Genomic DNA, 19,384 nt, shown 5'->3' with positions numbered 1-19,384 from the left:
ACAAATTGGCACTGCTGCTTCAGAAAACCATGTTTATTATTGTTAACATGGACCTAAGCACGTAGCATTGGAAGTTGGCCATTACCAGAAATGAGCAATGTACTACCAAACACTTAAACATAGCATGTTAAACAGTCAGAACCCAAAATATAAACCGGCGCATAAGTTCAAGCAGTACGGTGGGGCAGAAGTATCACACGACAACCATAACATAAAAACAGTCTTAAGTAGGGTGGGCCAGCAGTCAGATCCTTGGCATCTTGGCCGGACGAGGAGGCCTCGGGAGGTAGAATGGCAGATGCCCCTTCGCGTACTTCCTGAGGAAGGCACCAAAAGCGGCATGTTTAGCCCGGACGTGGGGCTTGCGGTTCCTCCCATTACCACGGCCGATATAGGTGGCATGCATGATCAGGCTGTCGTAGTCGCTCTTGATAATCGCGAAGCAGAAGGGGCAGGCTATGTTGCCGTAGAGCCCATTGTATCCGCTGCGGTATGGGATTTCCCCATTCCGCAGCCTCCTGAGGACGTAGCGGCTCTTGCTGTCCCTGCTCTCCTTACTATCATCCACGTCTTCGTCATCTTCCTGTGTGTTAGTTGATCGACAGCTATGTCAGATTAGGAATACATAAATGTAGCATTTCATAAGAGTATGAAGTACATTCCTAAAGTAGGAATACTAAAATATGATCAATCAGATGATTCACACAACATGTACCTCATGTATTGCAATATATGTTTATGTATTATTTGTTATCTTTCTTGTTCTTTTTTCTTTGCTTTGCATGCGTAGCTATTCTCCCCTCTAAAGTACTCCTATTTGTACAATCTAAGTTGACAATTAACTAAAGTGATCAGGTTTTACGGTATGAACAAATCACTTTACTGCATTCAAGCACATATTTTAGTTCATACTGAAAATAGATAATTCCAAACACATGATCATTTCTTGCAACAATATGTTGTATGATCTGGTTTTATCATAAAGAGATACCAGACAATATCTAATTTAATGATATTCAAACTAGATGAGTACATACTACAAAGTAAAACTACCCCATCAACAAACAAAAGATTGCCCTCACTTGATATTTTGAAGACAACAAAACATATGAATGAGGTCATGAATTATGTATAAAAAAATAGAAATTTTGGATTGAGGTACATCGGTTGCGAACATAAGAAATTATGGCTTTAATTACTCATCCTTGTTGCTAATAATTACATAGGGTGCGTACATAAGAAACTCTGCAATGAATTACTGGCTGCAATCAGAAAATGTCTTCACAATATAGCTGTATGGCTTCATGATTTTCATCAAATAAACAAGTTTTTCTGACAACTAAATAAATGTACTGTTTACTAGGTCTCAACAGATTTGGTAATCAGATTGAAAATAAGATGCATAGTCCACTTCATTATATGGAAATCATGAAGCAGATAGAAAAAGTTTGCACTGTTAAGGTAAGAAAGATTCTATAAGAAAGGAGAAAATGTGGTATCAGCTTTGTGCATATGGAGCATTATGATTACGCTTAGTAATGGAAAATTCTATATAGTAAGAATGCAATAGAAAATCTTGTTGCTAGAAATGTACTATTGCATGGACTTGGCATGCATGATTACTGATGTGGCATAGTTTCATGGATTGATTTGTGCAAGATAAGAAGTAATCCATGTTTGTTGTTAATGGCAGGCAGTGGCCGTAAATTGTTACTGCATGCATGAGTACTGACCAGATGCATGACTCGATGATGTGGCCCAGTTTCATGCATACCAAAACCAGATAATGGGTTGCCACTATTGAAGAACGGAGCATAGTTTCATGAATAGCAAAACCAGATAATGGGTTGCACAATTGAGGAACAGAGCATAGTTGTAAGAGGGGTTGTACTGATTTAAACTCTCATCGTTGATACTCTTGTTGCTACTAGCAAGGCACACGTGCATTGGGCGTGAAAGCAACAGTTAATGTCAATTATTTCAGGTCCACTTACATTGCTATGCTACTGTAGCATTGGATTTTTTTGTGTGTTTTCTTTAATAAAGTGATAATGTTTGTGCATATTATGCATTCAGATTCACAAAGTTCAAAGCATTAGCAATTCATTTAGAAGAAAAGAGCTTGCGCTGTTAAAGTATCCAAGATTCTATAACAATGGAGAAACATAGTGCTATGAGGTTGTTTGTGCATAGGTAGCATTGTGCTTGAGCTTACAAATGGAATATTCTATATAGTACGCATGCTTGGAATTTTTCTTTTGTAGTAAATAAGATATCGAATGGCCAAAAATGCTGGGATTTCCCATCTGTCCACCGTTGGATTGGCTTCATCCAACAGCAAATATTCAAAGTTGTTTCCAGAGTACATGTTTTAAAAGTTACCATTTATAGAAGCTCAAGCAATGTTGATAAATATTTACTGTTGCATGTCAACTTTCCATGTTCTAGATATTAATCATTGATCCTCTTATTGACTGTCATTAAATAAACAAATTTGTAGGAAATTTTCCATCCACTCAAACCTGTCTGAAAGAATCCTACGTTTTTAGTATTTACAATCAAACACTCATACAATCCTGTAGGATTCAAAATGACATGCCACTCTAATCCCACGTTTTCCCTATTCCTGCGTTTTGGAAATCGTACGAATCAAAGAGGTGATACCTAACAAATACACCGTTTTCTACAGCAGAACTGATTATGACTACTGTTGCACGCACAGGGGGATTTTAGGCCTACATGACTACTGTTCCATGCCAGCTTTCAGATTGAAGGGGTTTCCTTCCAAATGTACGAAAAAACTAGTACTAATCCTAACCCTAAGGGAGAGATCAAGAAACATAACCTATCTGGACGAAATCTAATCGGTGCTGCATGCAATTCAGGAGAAAACCCCAAGGGAGAAAACCCCAAAAACAGAGAAGGAGAATAGAACAGAACAGAGTAGTACCTCCGAGAGCTCGTCGTCGACCTCCTCGTCGAACTCGATGGCCTCGTCCTGCACTTCCTGAGCGTCAAGGTGGGCCTCCTCATAGCTCTTGTCGATGAGCTCGTACTGCTCGCGCTTCCGCTTGAGCCTCTGCTCCTCTAGATCCACCGCCACCTCCTCCTCCACCTGCTCCCTGACCGCAGGCTCGACCGCTGCGATGGCGGCCGGAGCACTCACAACAGATGGTGCGTCGCCTCCCGTTGCCGCGACGGCGCCCTCGGCCGCGCCAACCGCGGCGGCAATGACCTCAGCAGGCTTCTCCACAGCTTCTACCGCTGCGTCCTTCTCCACCGCCGCGTCTTCACGGCCGGCCTTCATCTTCCGATGACGAAGGGCAAGGGAGGTGGTTGCTGGCTCGTAGGAGGTTGGTTCGAGGTGAGAGGAGAGGGTTTTTGCTGATCTGGGGAAGAAAAGCAGCAGGGGTGGGGGGTGGGGGAGACGGGGGTGGGGGAGGCGACCTTTATTTGGCGTGTGGGGGTGGACGTTTGGAGTTACCGAGGCTAGACGCGTGGCGTCGTGTGCTCGTGCACGCCCCAACCGCTTTCATTTAATTTTTGTCATGAATTTGTAGTTTTTATTTTTTGACCTGTGGTTTAGCGAGGAAATTGCACAAATCACCTACTTTTGGTGTTACTTTTTCATAGAACACCTACTTTACAGGTTTGTTGCACAAAAAACACACATATTGGGGTAATTTGTTGCAGTTAGGTCTAATCCGCCATTTTGGGTGGGTTGACATGATTCGTGACAAGTGAGTCCAGTTTGTAAGTGCACCGCGGGAAAAAACACATTCCACATCAGCACCCAGCTAGAACTGTGCAAAATTTACAAATAGGTACTCCAAAAATAATTCTCATTGTTTCTGGGCCCACAGAAATGAACTATTGACAGTTTTTTTTGTTCCCACATAACATCTTGGCACACAAGAGCATGCACCAAACTTGTTCTCCTTCGACACACAGAGCTATAACGACGGACATGTACCAGTAATATTCACACTCCACATGTCGATACCATCTTGACCAACATGCAACAACATTGGTCTCATTAGATTGATACATGCCATAAGGGGTCCAAATCATTCACCAATTCTTCTAGTCACATTCCACTCCAAGATGCGACAATGGACCAACATGTATCAATCTTGATCTCTTTGCACAAATAATTGGTATAAGGGCCAGATGCACCAATAGATGTCACAATGCACTGACACATGTCACTTGGGCCAACACGCACCATGCCCACAAACAAGGAACAAATAAGCCTATAGGATCCACATGCACCGATAAACTACGTCTCGACATGCAACAACTTTTCGTAGTCACATTGCACGCACAGTGCATACCAAGACACGCCAACGGCCTGTCATGTAGCAATCTTCATGTGTTTTCACTAATCATGGTCTCTTTGGACTCACGGATGCCATAAGGGCCAAATGCACCTATATTGACACGTTGCACTCAAACGTGCCTCTTGGGCCAACATGGACAATGGTTTTTTTACTAGCAAGGATCACATAAGCCATTATATAGTGTTGGTACCCTAGCTAATAACAACATATATCAACATTGGTCCTAGTTGCAGCTTCACAGGACCACTTATGCCACACATGGAGCACAACCTCGGTGCATGGGTTTTTTTCGTGTGTCTGTGTCTGGATAAATGTCTTAAGGAGAGGCAAATTGGTTCAGCCGAACACACTGCATCAGCCGAACGGGTTAGACCCTTTACCACACACCCGCATGGCCCTGGTTCGAATCCCCATGAGGCAGTTGGAAATGCCAATTTTTTTTCGATGGGTACCGACACGTGGGGTCCCCTTGTCATCCACACAAACGCGCCACCACATGTACCACATTTGGCTAAGTGCACCTAGTACTCCACATAATTTTCAACTTCTTCGTCCCCTTCTCGACAAGCGTCGCCGCCGCCAGCTCCCGGCGCCGCCTCCCTTCGCCGCCGGATCTGCGCGGCCGCCGCCAACTCCGGCAAGTAGGTGAGATCTCCCCTCATCCGCCTCGCGAATCTTCTTCCCTTCCCAAACCGCATGCGTCTCCCTCCGGGCGCGGATCTGATCCAGAAATGTTATTTGATACATGCGGTAGATGATTTGTTGATTGATATGATGGTTCTTTGATAGATTGATGGATGTCATAGTGTAGGATCTGAGCCGTACCAGGGAAAAGAGAGGCCCTATGCAAATCAAAATGAGGCCCTATGTGTGAAAAAATAAATCAAAATATTTCATCCATTCTTCACTATAGTATGTAGTACTGACAATTGATTGGATCTGATTGGGATTTATTAGATGATACTAGCATTGCCATTGTCATTGGCATTGCTTTTTTAGGTAGATGATGGTAAACAGATTTAATAGGCATTGCATTTTAGGTTATCACTATGATTTATTATATGTATGATCTTTGTATTGTACTATGGTAGCGTACAATTCAACTTAGAGTTCAACATGTTCTGTGTAGAATGGAGGAAGCACCGTGTCGACGGTGCAAGTCACGGTGCCGGACCAGCCTTTGTACTGCCACGCTGTTCGGCATCTACTTCCAGCCTACTTTTGTTTTTGCAGCGGTAACAATTTATATGAACCTTCTGACAGTTCATTAATTTTGTTTTTATTGCTATTTCCACTAATGCATTGTGTTTGTTATTTGTTTTTATCTTGCACAGATCGTCCCATGCAATGTGAGATTGGCATTCAATGAGCTTGTCGGAGACACCGTGACCTTCGACGCTCTTGGGGGGCCGTACACTATGCATGTCGATAAGGGGCGAACGATAACCCAGATTGGAGGAGATGAATGGGATCGTTTCATCGCCCGGTTGCGTCTTAGTGGGGGTGAATTGATCAGCTTCTCCTTCAGAGGAGAAAGGCCCAGGATTTCTGTTATCTATCTGAATTTGATTTCCGATAGTGAGGATGAAGTTCATGAGGAGGACGATGGTGAGGATTCAGATGATCATGAGAACCCACTTGATGAAGTACTCTATGCCCAAAGACTGAGGCTGAGCGGCGATGAAACGTGCAACCTCTGGGACATGCTTCCGCTACGTGAAGACTACGTCGGGATGCCATTCGTGACCCGCCTCATAAGGACGGATGTTAAACAGCATCTCATCTTATGTTACTTACTGTGGTAATTACATGATATGCATGCTTAATAAGTGTACTAGTTGATATGATATGCATGTTGTAGTACTGTGATGATATGCCATGTGTAGAATTCATTTAGTGCAGAATTTTTTATGGTATGCATGTGTTGTAGTAATGCGATATATCCTTATGTAGTGTAGTAATATGCGATGATATGGTTAGTGTACGTAGTAAATAATGATATGCTTAATTACTGTAGTAATTTGATGATTAGCATCTAGTGTAGTGATGTGATGATATATATGCTCAGTGTTGAATCCAATGATATATGTGTCTTCAAGTGTATGATTTGCTGATAATTGCACGTGACATGCTCATATATCATATCAACTATTTTCAGAAATTACCTAAGAGGTTATTTGTTAGCTGTGGCATCGAGCCGCATGAAGAAGGCATGGCTGCTGGACTACGCCTTACCAGAACGGGCTCCATCACCACCTGTGCCTACGCAGTGGACACGGACGGTCGCACTGTCTTCAACCGGGCGGGGTGGAAGAAGTTCCTTCATGGCAAGAATCTTTGGGTAGGTCAGGGCATCCTACTCACTGTTGCGAACACCCGTCGCCGTGACTTGAGGATGATGATCACCATCAACCTCATTTAGAACTGGTTGGGCCATGTTTCGATGTGAAATGAACTTGGTATGTTAGCTCTTGTTTCCGAGTACTTGCTGTGTATTACCGTACCTATCTATATATATCTAGGTTCAGTAAATGGGCCATGTATCGCTATGAAATGAACTTGTTATGTTTGGGGCTTGTTTTGTTGTTGCCCCAGCGGTTATTTGGGACTTCCTTGAACTTGAATCTGTATTGACTTGTTGTTGGATTATTGGTGCTGTTGCTTTATAGTATAAAGCTGGGGGGGGGGGGGGTTGGGGGACCCTTTTTCGTAGATTTGGTTAATGGAGTTTAGTTCTAATTGTAGTAATTGTTTTCTTTTCCATACAATTCTGAACCAAAACTACACATGACACAACCTTCTGTTATTAGTTCCATTGATAACTAGTACTCCCTCTATAAACTAATATAAGAGCGTTTAGATTACAAAAATAGTGATCTAAACGCTCTTATATTAGTTTACGTAGGGAGTATTGAAGAGAAGCCACAAAGTTCCATTCACAATTTAATTGAATTTTTGTTTTGATGGACAAACAAAATAGGAAGCTAGTAAACTTATTTAACGAGATAAGCAAACTATGTACTTGATGACATAAGCAAACTTGTTCAACCCTGACAAACAGGACATAAACAAACTGGTTCAACTCTGACACACATGACATAAACAAGCTGGTTTAACCCAAGAAAAGAAAACTACAAATTTCAAACAACAAGATAAAGGACAAGCACAAGCTCAAGCAACACGAAGGCAGACTTTGATGTCTCCTCATCCCGCATAGTGGCAGTGGTTGTAGGGGTCCGCTTCCTGCTCTTTTGAAATTTCCAGACCTCTTTTGATGTTGTCGATTATCTTCCACGACTTGTAGGTGGCGTACGCATCTATTGCTGCGTACTCGATGAGGTAATTTGGCAGTGGGCTGTCCCCCCACAGTTTATGGTCTGCCTCCCTGTCGATCTTCTTCTTCATCTTTCTGTAGAATGGGTGGATGACGCTGGCTGCAACATCAGCCAAGGAGTCGTACGGTTTTCCGTTGTATGGAACTCTTTAGTTCCGCTGAATGTCGATGTGCTTGTTGGGGTTTATCTCCAAACCAGACAACTTCAGCTTGTCCCTGTCATTTTTAATGCTGAAACCGGCAAAGGTGAACAACTTCTCCTCCTGTAGGAGCTCTTTGAGGCGCTATGGCCTTCTAGGGGAGAGACAAGTGATGAATACATGGAGTACTAGTGTTTATTTTTCAAGATTTAATCTTCTGTTTTTACGGTTTACAAGTGAATAATACATGGAGTAGATGCTTATACAGTATAAGTCATGGATGAATGTAGTTCAGAAACTATTACACAAAGTTCTGAAATTAAAATCAAGTACACCATGTTATTTTTCTTTTCGAAATATATAGTTGAGTCAATGATCTATTTGCTTTCTTAGTGCCTGTTTAGTTTTATTATTTTGAATAAAATAACATATACCTCTGCTTCACCAAGTTCTTATGTTTTTTTGGTGGTGAAAATAACACCAGACCAAGTTCAGAAACTACTTCACTACATCAAGTTCAGAAACTACACTAATGAATCAAGATGAGAAACTACACTGGTACATCAACCTCACAAATTAATCTTGTGCAACAGTTTCAGATACTAATCAAGTGCATCAGGGTCAAAATATATTCTAGTGCATCTACTTTGAGGAACTGCACTAGTACATCTAGTATGAAACTAGTCTAATGAAATTTCGAGGGAGCAGTATTGATGAATGGAAGAGGGTGAATGAGTAGGATACTTCACCATTTTGTGGCCGCAGCGATGTGGTACACGAGGCAGAGACCCTCCACGCTGATCTGCAGAACTGCTGCCATCTGCGGAGGTTCATCATCTTTGGTAAACTCCACATCAACGCCCATGATGTGGGGGTACGAGCCGCAGGCGCTTCTCCTGATCCTAGAGATCATCTCGTTGGCCTTGTCTGGTTCGCTGGTGCAGACGACCTCCAGCATCTCCTTGCCGTGGAGCTCAACCCCTGTGAGGGTTACGGTGTACTCGCGCTTCTGACCGGGAACGTGAACGACGTCGAGGTTGCCGCTCTGGTGGGACGTCTGGCCACAATGACGCTTGGCAGACGCTTCCTCCGCCATTGCCCTCCTCCTGCGACTGCGGGCTTCAAAGAGAGATGTTTGTGGGTTGTTTGCAGAAGAGATGGAAGCGGCAATGGAGGTTCTCGGAATGAGGCAGTGATGTAGTCGATTTGGGGCTTTTTCACGCCTGGGATGGGGACGTGGGGGAGGCGGTTCGTCTAGGACGTGGGGGTAGTTGTGGTGGGGCGCAGTTGCAGTCCGTCATGGCAACCGCGCTCTGTGCACTGCTGGGTGCGCGTGCGTCTGAGTTTAGTCCCACCACGGGCCTGCATCCTGGCCCATATCACTGCGTTTGTAGTCGTATGCGGGTTGTGGTGTGTGAAATATCATGTTAGGTAGGTGGGTTTTTTTTCTATGAAATCTTTTTTTTCCTATGAGACATTCTGACTTATACTAAAATAACACTTCCTTTTTTGGTACACGTGTCTTATGTGACAAGTTTAAGTTTGATAACAATGAAAAACATGTAAAACCTTGCCACATTGCCTTTCTTGGACATGTGTAAAAAGTTTAAGTTTGAAAACAATTGAAAAACATGTAAAACCTTGCATCATTGAATTTTAATTATAAAATAAATATGTAATATTGTAGTGAAATTGTAGAACATCTCCAAATCAACCATCTTCAACAAATTTTGGAAGTTTCGTCACATACGTGATTTTTTCGTTCATTAGTACAATGTCGACCATTTTCAACATGTATTGCAAGTTTTGTCACGTATGGCGTTTTTCGGGCATATGTGACACGAAGAAACCATTGTTAATACTAAAAAAGCAAGGACAATATTTTCTAGATGTTTTGGGATATCATTGTGATATTATTGAAATCTCACATAACTCAACGCGGCCCACCCCTCCCTAAATCCCGCAATTACAGCGCCTCCTTCTAACTACCCGGCCGTGCCATCCGCAGCTCCCACGACCGCTGCAAGATCAGATCGGAGACCCGGGCTCACACGGATTACAGGAGTTGCCGGTCACCGCCCACCGCCATGAGGGGTCGGACTTCAGTGTTCTACTCCCGCCCCATCCTCGCGTGAACCCGCCGTATATCCTTGCCGCCATCTACCGCGCTATACGGGCACTTCTAGTTTGCCACGCACTATCCGCGGCCATCAACTCGGCGCCGACGTCTCCGAGAGAAGGTATTTCCTGATCGTAGCTTTTTTTAGTCGTTATCGGCCGCTCTTTTAGTAGTTGAACCCTCATAGGGTTTGCACAACTTCACGTGGTTAAGCAATTGGATACCCTTGTTAAACTGCGATTATTTTATGCACGACCAAATAGGTTGTGTGCTTAAACTCATAAGTGGATCATATGTTAAATGATCCAGTTAAATTTGACAGCAAGACCATAGCCAAACAAATGTTGAGCCCATTCAAACTTAAATAGGTAGCATCAATTGATACATGATCGTGCTCATGCTCTACTTTTAGCATCATTTCATACATGTTCAGTTCTTATCATGAAGTGGATATATGTACTGTTGGCAATCATGAACATCCTCTACTTACTGTTATAACTAATGCATCCTCAGTACAAAAATTGAACAAGCAATACGGTGGCAATCATTTGCATGCTTTACTTTTGGCAAGAACTAATGCATAGTTGAGTTATAACTGGTCATAGATATGGCTGGAACATCTTGAGTTATCATCACGGTCACGCAGAGACCCTAAACCATCACCAGATATGTTGAGCCCATTCAAACACAAATAGGAAGCAGCAACTGATACATGTTCATGCTCATGATCTACTTTTAGCATAATTTGATACATGTTCAGTTCTTACCAGAAAGTGGAAACATGCACTTTTGGGAAACATGAGCATCCTCTACTTATTGCAATAACTAATGCATCCTCAGTACAAAGCTTCAAATGACAATAGGTAGAATTGGCAATCATTTGCATGCTTTACTTTTGGCAAAAACTAATGCATAGTTCAGTTGTAACTGGTCATAGATATGGCTGGAACATCCTGAGTTATAAACTGAACATAATCATGCCAAACTATAACTACCATAGTCATTGTAGTAGAGTTCCTAGCATGCATCACCGTACGATTCTAGAACGGAAGAATAACACAGCAAGCATAACATAGACCACCGTACGATACTTGAGTTGCTATGGCCTTGTACAATGCAAGGTGATTAGGCGAGGTGTTTAGAGAGATAAACCAGGATTTTCTTAAGCACCGGTGCTTATTTGTACAGGGTAGACGCTTAACTAGGCGTCTGTCCTGTAGGAATAGGCAATGGTGCTTCAGAAAAACCCGGTTTATTTTTCTAAGCATCACCCTTAGCATCTACCATTGTACAATGCCTAACATGCATCAGCAAAATAGTACTAATAACAACTTAGACCACACTTAAGCAGATTAGCAGCAAACACTTAGTTAAACGGCAGACCGCACACCATAAGTTCACACCCACCATAGACCATAGGAAATAAGTTCTTACACACCATAGACCATAAGTTTTAGAGTCGACCAGCGAATACCGATAACATAAAAGGACACGGCAGTCCTGGGGCAGCAGCAGCAGTCTAGCAGCACATCACTTGTCTCCCTTGTTCAGCGGCGGCGCGGCGGGATGTAGTATTGCTCATTGACTTTGACAATCTTGAGGAAGCGCCCATAGGCCGCATGTTTTGCTAGAGTACTGGCCTTTTGCTTCCTACTGTAGGAGTTGCCAGTGGAGACGGCATGCTGCATCAAGCCATCTATGCCGCCCTTGATCGCCTTGCCACAAAAGGGGCAGCCAAGCTTTCCATAGAAACGGTACTTGAATTTTCTAGCAATCAGCTGCCTCATGATGTCGCGGCTCTTGTTGTGTCTGCTGTCCATGTCATACCCCACATCATCGTCATCCTCCTGTGAATTAGTACACAAAGAAGAACTCAGTTAATCTATTCTGCTACATTGCTCTTAATTAGAATGTTTGAAAAGTACAGACGTGTAACATGACAACTATTTATTTGCTTGAAATAAGGCGTATATGCACATACATAATTGACCCAAATAATTTGACATGCATAAATATGGACGGTGGAATAGTTGCCTTGATAGATTAGTTCACAAGAAGTACATAATTAACACATTAAAGAATTCATAATGTGGCTTGGTTTAATGATACTTGATACTTGTTACAGGTGTAATTCTGATTGGAATCCGAAAAAAGGCTTCGGGGGTTTCTTCTATCTACTGGAATCAAGAAACCATAATTCTTTCTGAGAGCAGCAATACTAATTCTCCAACATTGTTAGTATGGACGAAAATGCCAAGAGCACACTGACAAGTCAACGCATAATGCAGAACTACGCTACAGCCCATATAGCTCGATTTCATCTATCTGAGAGAGAGAGAGAGAGAGATTGTTTTGTCATTTCGTACGACTAATTTGACATTAAACTGATGTCAGTGTGCTCGTCAAGTGATGCGTCGATACTAGATTTACAACATAATCAAAATGTCAAAATAGACCAAGCTTTATCACAGTGGAATGCAATGCCTTGCTACGACGCCTCTCATCAATTGGTATATGCAATTAGTTAGGGTTAAATCCAACTGTCTAGTCGTCGGTAGTTACAAAGGAGCTATGGGTTACTATCTTTATTCCTTATCTTGTGACTCTGATGATACCGGTGAGGAAAATACTTTGGAGCAACTTAATTTGGAACAGGAAATGTTGTCATGCAAAACAAAGTGTTTTTTGTCTATTTATTGGAATCAGAAATTGAATTCTAGTTTTACAAATATATGCTAAAAAAGATTCATTCCAGTGGTCTAAAAATATATTCAGAAATTGAATTCTAGTTTTACAAATACAAGTTGAGTATTTAGGGCATGTTGTCTAAAAAAGATTCATTCCAGTGGTCAGATGCTCAAATTGAGGCCCTCACAACATTAAAGAATTGTCTGGTCACTGCTCTTGTTATGGCTTTGCCATATTTGACCCTACCATTTACTTTTTAAACAGATGCATCAGGTCAAGGTATTGGTTCTGTCCTCATACAACAAGGCAGACTAATTGCCAAAACGGGAAATGCTGTCAAAGAAATAATCAAGTGGTCGGAACATGATTCTTACCAATTAAAACTGAATGTAGATGCATCATATGATAGTTAAGAAGGACATGAGTCGACGGGTGGTGTTTTAAGAGATCAGTATGGCAACTCTGTGTCAATTCAGTAAATTGCCATTATATTGCAAATGCATCATCTGCCTGCTTGATGGAGTTTTAGCTATACTAGTGGTTTTTTTTCTGTCTATTCGACCAGAAAATGAATCAGATTCTAAAATCACCATCCAACAAGAAAATCTATGCTAGATCCCTACAATCCTACATGTACGCAAACATTATGGAGGGGCCAGTACATGAGTAGAAATACCTCATCAATACTTTAAGAAAATGATTCAGATTCAAAAACCACCATTCATTATGCAAGAAAATCTATGCTAGATCCTTTCAACTAGCACACCCATATGAATTTGATTCTCATGTACTTAACAAGAAAAACCCCAATGCCATGAAAAAACAGAGTACATGAAGGAAAAATAAATCTCAAAAAACCAGAGTAGTACCTCCGACAGCTCGTCGATGACATCCTCGTCGAAGTCGCTGCCCTTCCTGGGATCCACAGCCATCTCGAACTCTATCTCGTCCACAGTGCCCCCCGTAGAACTCCTCCTCGATTCTCTCATGGAGCCTCGCCGTCCCCTCGTCCAGATATTCCCCCACCATTGTAGCCCGACGGCTGGGATAGCAGCGGGAGGAGGCATAGCAGTTGCTGCACCGCCAGCCATCGCCGCTACGGCGGACTCAGCCGCTGCAACCGCGGCGGCACCCACGGCAGCAGACTGCTCTCCACCGATGGTTGCCTCCGGCTCATCGGCCGCATCTTCACGGCCGCGCTTCATCGGCGGTCGACGAGACGAGGAGGAGGAGTGGATTGCTGAGGAAGCCAGGAGGGTTTGGGAGAGGACGAGGTGGTATGGCTGGAGTGGGAGAGGACCTGGGTTTTCTACCCGAATTGGGGAAGAAAATGAATGCGGCTGCCTTTTGGAGTTACCGAGAGGTCGAGGGGGTGATTTGTCTCACCTACGAGGGCCTTCCACAGTGTGGACGCGTGGGGTTTGCTCCGCGCCGTGCACCTCGCGTGCGCTATGCCCCGCGCCACCCTTCAAACTGCTGACACGTGGACACCAGCAGTGGTTACACATGATAGGTATGGTAAATGAATGTCTTAAATATGAGGGCACGTAATTTGTATGAAAATGCATCATCCGCCCAGCGGTAACACCCTCCCTATCACAAACTAATGCCCTAGGTTCAAAACTCCATCGGGCAGTTTGGTTGGGCCTCTTTTTTGCGTATGGGGTTTTTACATGTGGATCCCACAAGTCATTCACACACACGGAGAACACGTACAAACAAACTTGCCGGACATGATGTAAATGGACCCAAAAAATTTCTACTTCTTTGATTGAAAACATGAGAAGGAAGCATGACTAGTTTGGTAAGGTTGTCGACATTTGTATGGAGTTTCTAATACGATTAAATGCTTAAAATACTTCTCAGAGGTGACGCGAGAAGAGCACGTTGTCGATCCACTTGGGTGGCCATGCCCACAACAAGGAAAAATTATTCTTAACATGGCCAAAAATTCACCTCCTTCACCGGCGGCCGTTCGGGTAGGAGGTCAGGGTCCGTGTGGAAGTTCGGGTTTTTTTGACCACCTCCAAATGGTCCCTCCGGAATGCGGTGATTTTTTCGATCACCTCCAAATCACCTAAATTTTGGCACACATGATCTCTTGCACAAACAAAGCTAGGTTTCCAAGGTTTTATATTTTTTTGAATTTTTTTTGAATTTATACTGCCCTCTAGACTGACTGATCAAAACATCAGTCTATACTTCAAGGGGGCATTGTAAAATATATTTTTTCCAAATTTTCTTTCATGGACATGTTTGGCACATGTGGGTCATCGTGTCATAGAGAAATTGGGTGATTTGGAGGTGGTGGAAAAAACCACCTTTGTTCAAAAAATGGCTTAAGTTGGACCAAATGGTCCCTCCGGAATGCGGTGATTTTTTTCGACCACCTCCAAATCACCTCAATTTTGGCACACATGATCTCTGGCACAAACAAAGCTAGGTTTCCAAGGTTTTATATTTTTTGAATTTTTTTGAATTTATACTGCCCTCTAGACTGACTGATCAAAACATCGGTCTATACCTCAAGGGGGCATTGTAAAATATATTTTTTCCAAATTTTCTTTCATGGACATGTTTGGCACATGTGGGTCACCGTGTCATAGAGAAATTGGGTGATTTGGAGGTGGTGGAAAAAATCACCTTTGTTCAAAAAATGGCTTAAGTTAGACCAAATGGTCCCTCCGGAATGCGGTGATTTTTTCGACCACCTCCAAATCACCACAATTTTGGCACACATGATCTTTTGCCAAACAAAGCTAGGTTTCCAAAGTTTTATATTTTTTTTGACTTTTTTTGAATTTATCATGCCCTCTAGACTGACTGATCAAAACATCGGTCTATACCTCAAGGGGGCATCGTAAAATATATTTTTTCCAAATTTTGTTTCATGGACATGTTTGGCACATGTGGGTCACCTTGTAAAAGAAAATTTGGGTGATTTGGAGATGGTGGAAAAATCACCTTTGTTCAAAAAATGGCTTAAGTGACCAAATGGTCCCTCCGGAATGCGGTGATTTTTTTTACCACCTCGAAATCACCTCAATTTTGGCACACATGATGTCTTGCACAAACAAAGCTAGGTTTCCAAGGTTTTATATTTTTTTGAATTTGTTTTGAATTTATACTGCCCTCTAGACTGACTGATCAAAACATCGGTCTATACCTCAAGGGGGCATTGTAAAATATATTTTTCCAAATTTTCTTTCATGGACATGTTTGGCACATGTGGGTCACCGTGTCATAGAGAAATTGGGTGATTTGGTGGTGGTGGAAAAAATCACCTTTGTTCAAAAAATGGCTTAAAGTTAGGCCAAATGGTCCCTCCGGAATGCGGTGATTTTTTCGACCACCTCCAAATCACCTCAATTTTCGCACACATGATCTCTTGCACAAACAAACTAGGTTTCCAAGGTTTAATATTTTTTGAAGTTTTTTAATTTATACTGCCCTCTGGACTGACTGATCAAAACATCGGTCTATACCTCAAGGGGGCATTGTAAAATATATTTTTTCCAAATTTTCTTTCATGGACATGTTTGGCTCATGTTGGTCACCGTGTCATAGAGAAATTGGGTGATTTGGAGGTGGTGGAAAAAATCACCTTTGTTCAAAAAATGACTTAAGTGCAGACCAAATGGTCCCTCCGGAATGCGGTGATTTTTTCGACCACCTCCAAATCACGTCAATTTTGGCACACATGATCCCTTGCACAAACAAAGCTAGGTTTCCAAGGTTTTATATTTGTTTTGAATTTTTTTAAATTTATACTGCCCTCTAGACTGACTGATCAAAACATCGGTCTATACCTCAAGGGGGCATTGTAAAATATATATTTTTCCAAATTTTCTTTCATGGACATGTTTGGCACATGTGGGTCACCGTGTCATAGAGAAATTGGGTGATTTGGTGGTGGTGGAAAAAATCACCTTTGTTCAAAAAATGGCTTAAAGTTAGGCCAAATGGTCCCTCCGGAATGCGGTGATTTTTTCGACCACCTCCAAATCACCTCAATTTTCGCACACATGATCTCTTGCACAAACAAACTAGGTTTCCAAGGTTTAATATTTTTTGAATTTTTTTAATTTATACTGCCCTCTGGACTGTCTGATCAAAACATCGGTCTATACCTCAAGGGGGCATTGTAAAATATATTTTTTCCAAATTTTCTTTCATGGACATGTTTGGCTCATGTTGGTCACCGTGTCATAGAGAAATTGGGTGATTTGGAGGTGGTGGAAAAAATCACCTTTGTTCAAAAAATGACTTAAGTGTAGACCAAATGGTCCCTCCGGAATGCGGTGATTTTTTCGACCACCTCCAAATCACGTCAATTTTGGCACACATGATCCCTTGCACAAACAAAGCTAGGTTTCCAAGGTTTTATATTTGTTTTGAATTTTTTTAAATTTATACTGCCCTCTAGACTGACTGATCAAAACATCGGTCTATACCTCAAGGGGGCATTGTAAAATATATATTTTTCCAAATTTTCTTTCATGGACATGTTTGGCACATGTGGGTCACCGTGTCATAGAGAAATTGGGTGATTTGGTGGTGGTGGAAAAAATCACCTTTGTACAAAATATGGCTTAAAGTTAGGCCAAATGGTCCCTCCGGAATGCGGTGATTTTTTCGACCACCTCCAAATCACCTCAATTTTCGCACACATGATCTCTTGCACAAACAAACTAGGTTTCCAAGGTTTAATATTTTTTGAATTTTTTTAATTTATACTTCCCTCTGGACTGACTGATCAAAACATCGGTCTATACCTCAAGGGGGCATTGTAAAATATATTTTTTCCAAATTTTCTTTCATGGACATGTTTGGCTCATGTTGGTCACCGTGTCATAGAGAAATTGGGTGATTTGGAGGTGGTGGAAAAAATCACCTTTGTTCAAAAAATGACTTAAGTGTAGACCAAATGGTCCCTCCGGAATGCGGTGATTTTTTCGACCACCTCCAAATCACGTCAATTTTGGCACACATGATCCCTTGCACAAACAAAGCTAGGTTTCCAAGTCTTTATATTTGTTTTGAATTTTTCTAAATTTATACTGCCCTCTAGACTGACTGATCAAAACATCGGTCTATACCTCAAGGGGGCATTGTAAAATATATATTTTTCCAAATTTTCTTTCATGGACATGTTTGGCACATGTGGGTCACCGTGTCATAGAGAAATTGGGTGATTTGGAGGTGGTGGAAAAAACCATCTTTGTTCAAAAAATGGCTTAAGTTGGACCAAATGGTCCCTCCGGAATGCGGTGATTTTTTCGACCACCTCCAAATCACCTCAATTTTGGCACACATGATCCCTTGCACAAACAAAGCTAGGTTTCCAAGGTTTTATATTTGTTTTGATTTTTTTAATTTATACTGCCCTCTAGACTGACTGATCAAAACATCGGCCCATACCTCAAGGGAGCATTGTAAAATATATTTTTTTCCAAATTTTCTTTCATGGACATGTTTGGCACATGTGGGTCACCGTGTCATAGAGAAATTGGGTGATTTGGAGGTGGTGCAAAAAATCACCTTTGTTCAAAAAATGGCTTAAGTTAGACCAAATGGTCCCTCCGGAATGCGGTGATTTTTTCGACCACCTCCAAATCACCCAAAATTTGGCACACATGATCTCTTGCACAAACAAAGCTAGGTTTCTAGGGTTTTATTTTTTTGAATTTATACTGCTTAAAATACTTGCCGGACATGATGTAAATGGACCCAAAAAATTTCCACTTCTTTGTATCAACATGAGAAGGAAGCATGACTAGTTTGGTAAGGTTGTCGGCATTTGTATGGATTTTCTAATACGATTGAATGCTTAGAATACTTCTCGGAGGTGACGCGAGAAGCGCACGTTGTCGATCCTTCACCGGCGGCCGTTCCGGTAGGAGGTAAGGGTCCGTGTGGAAGGACGGGTTTTTCTCGACTGGCTTCAAATGGACCTGTATTCTTTCTTCACCCTTGTACCAACATGAGAAGCATCCATGACTAGTTCCATTGATTTTCGACGTTTTTATTAATTTTCTAGGGTTATCACGACGATAAAACCCTAAAATATTTCCCACCAGCGCCACCCTTCCCTCCGATCACTCTGACCAGCATGTACTTAACTTAGCATCAAGGCCATGAAAACAGGAATTAGAACCGTATTAGATTTTGATCCCACACATACAAAACAGATAACACACAGACTGCAGGTACTACGATTATCAAATTGAACTTGTAATGGATAACAACTTCTGGTATTCAAATACATCACGTGAAATAGTGAGACAACTAGAAATGCAAAAAAGCTTGTGATGTTGAGGTTGAGCAAGGGACTTTTATTGTGAGGCGCAGCATCTTCAGCAACCTATCCATGATTCCACCTATAGCATATAAGTAACTGAAAGTTTCAGATTGAATACAGTTGGTATTGGAAAAATGACAGTACGGTAATTTGAAGATGCAAGGAAATCTGTCACAACAACTGTAGGAGGATACAAATTTGAATACAAAGTTCATAGAAGTCAATGTTGAATTAATAAGACCTTTGCAAGATGCAAAATCACTGCTGTGATGAGAGTAAACAGCATGTAGGCCATAGCACATGCAAGAAGCACTTACAGGAAGTGAAGCAAAAGGTTGTACAGCACGGCAACATGAGTAAGCCAACATCCCTACAAAAATTATTTCACTGCTTATGTCTATTATTTTGCTGAATCATTAGGAAGCCCTAAATATTTGGATGCAACATCACTGACAGGGCACT

General features: G+C 41.9%; 2 protein-coding genes across 2 annotated transcripts; both read right to left on the bottom strand.

Moving 5' to 3' along the window:
- Window positions 1-244: 244 nt before the first annotated feature.
- LOC141026357 (uncharacterized) lies at window positions 245-3,307 on the bottom strand. The gene is made up of 2 exons (XM_073502774.1): window positions 2,951-3,307; window positions 245-583 (listed from the first exon to the last, which is right to left on the bottom strand). The coding sequence occupies exons 1-2, from the start codon at window positions 3,305-3,307 to the stop codon at window positions 245-247; spliced, it is 696 nt and encodes a 231-aa protein (XP_073358875.1).
- A 4,237-nt stretch (window positions 3,308-7,544) lies between these two features.
- LOC141026356 (uncharacterized) lies at window positions 7,545-8,910 on the bottom strand. The gene is made up of 3 exons (XM_073502771.1): window positions 8,564-8,910; window positions 7,871-7,890; window positions 7,545-7,774 (listed from the first exon to the last, which is right to left on the bottom strand). The coding sequence occupies exons 1-3, from the start codon at window positions 8,908-8,910 to the stop codon at window positions 7,545-7,547; spliced, it is 597 nt and encodes a 198-aa protein (XP_073358872.1).
- Between the last annotated feature and the right edge of the window lie 10,474 nt (window positions 8,911-19,384).

This window comes from Aegilops tauschii, chromosome 7 (assembly GCF_002575655.3).
Source record: "Aegilops tauschii subsp. strangulata cultivar AL8/78 chromosome 7, Aet v6.0, whole genome shotgun sequence".
Taxonomy (NCBI): Eukaryota; Viridiplantae; Streptophyta; class Magnoliopsida; order Poales; family Poaceae; genus Aegilops; species Aegilops tauschii.
Note: the sequence above shows the minus strand (reverse complement) of the source record. Positions and strands in the feature narration are given on the sequence as shown.

Bases quoted from the DNA above. Each gene is read 5' to 3' on its own strand.
- LOC141026357 (XM_073502774.1), bottom strand. From the start codon at position 3,307: ATGAAGGCCGGCCGTGAAGACGCGGCGGTGGAGAAGGACGCAGCGGTA. The intron at 584-2,950 runs GTACTACTCTGT...ACTAACACACAG, and splicing joins TCGACGACGAGCTCTCGGAG to GAAGATGACGAAGACGTGGA.
- LOC141026356 (XM_073502771.1), bottom strand. From the start codon at position 8,910: ATGGCGGAGGAAGCGTCTGCCAAGCGTCATTGTGGCCAGACGTCCCAC. The intron at 7,891-8,563 runs GTGAAGTATCCT...TAAAAATGACAG, and splicing joins ATCGCTGCGGCCACAAAATG to GGACAAGCTGAAGTTGTCTG. The intron at 7,775-7,870 runs GTTTGGAGATAA...CTGATGTTGCAG, and splicing joins GGACAAGCTGAAGTTGTCTG to CCAGCGTCATCCACCCATTC.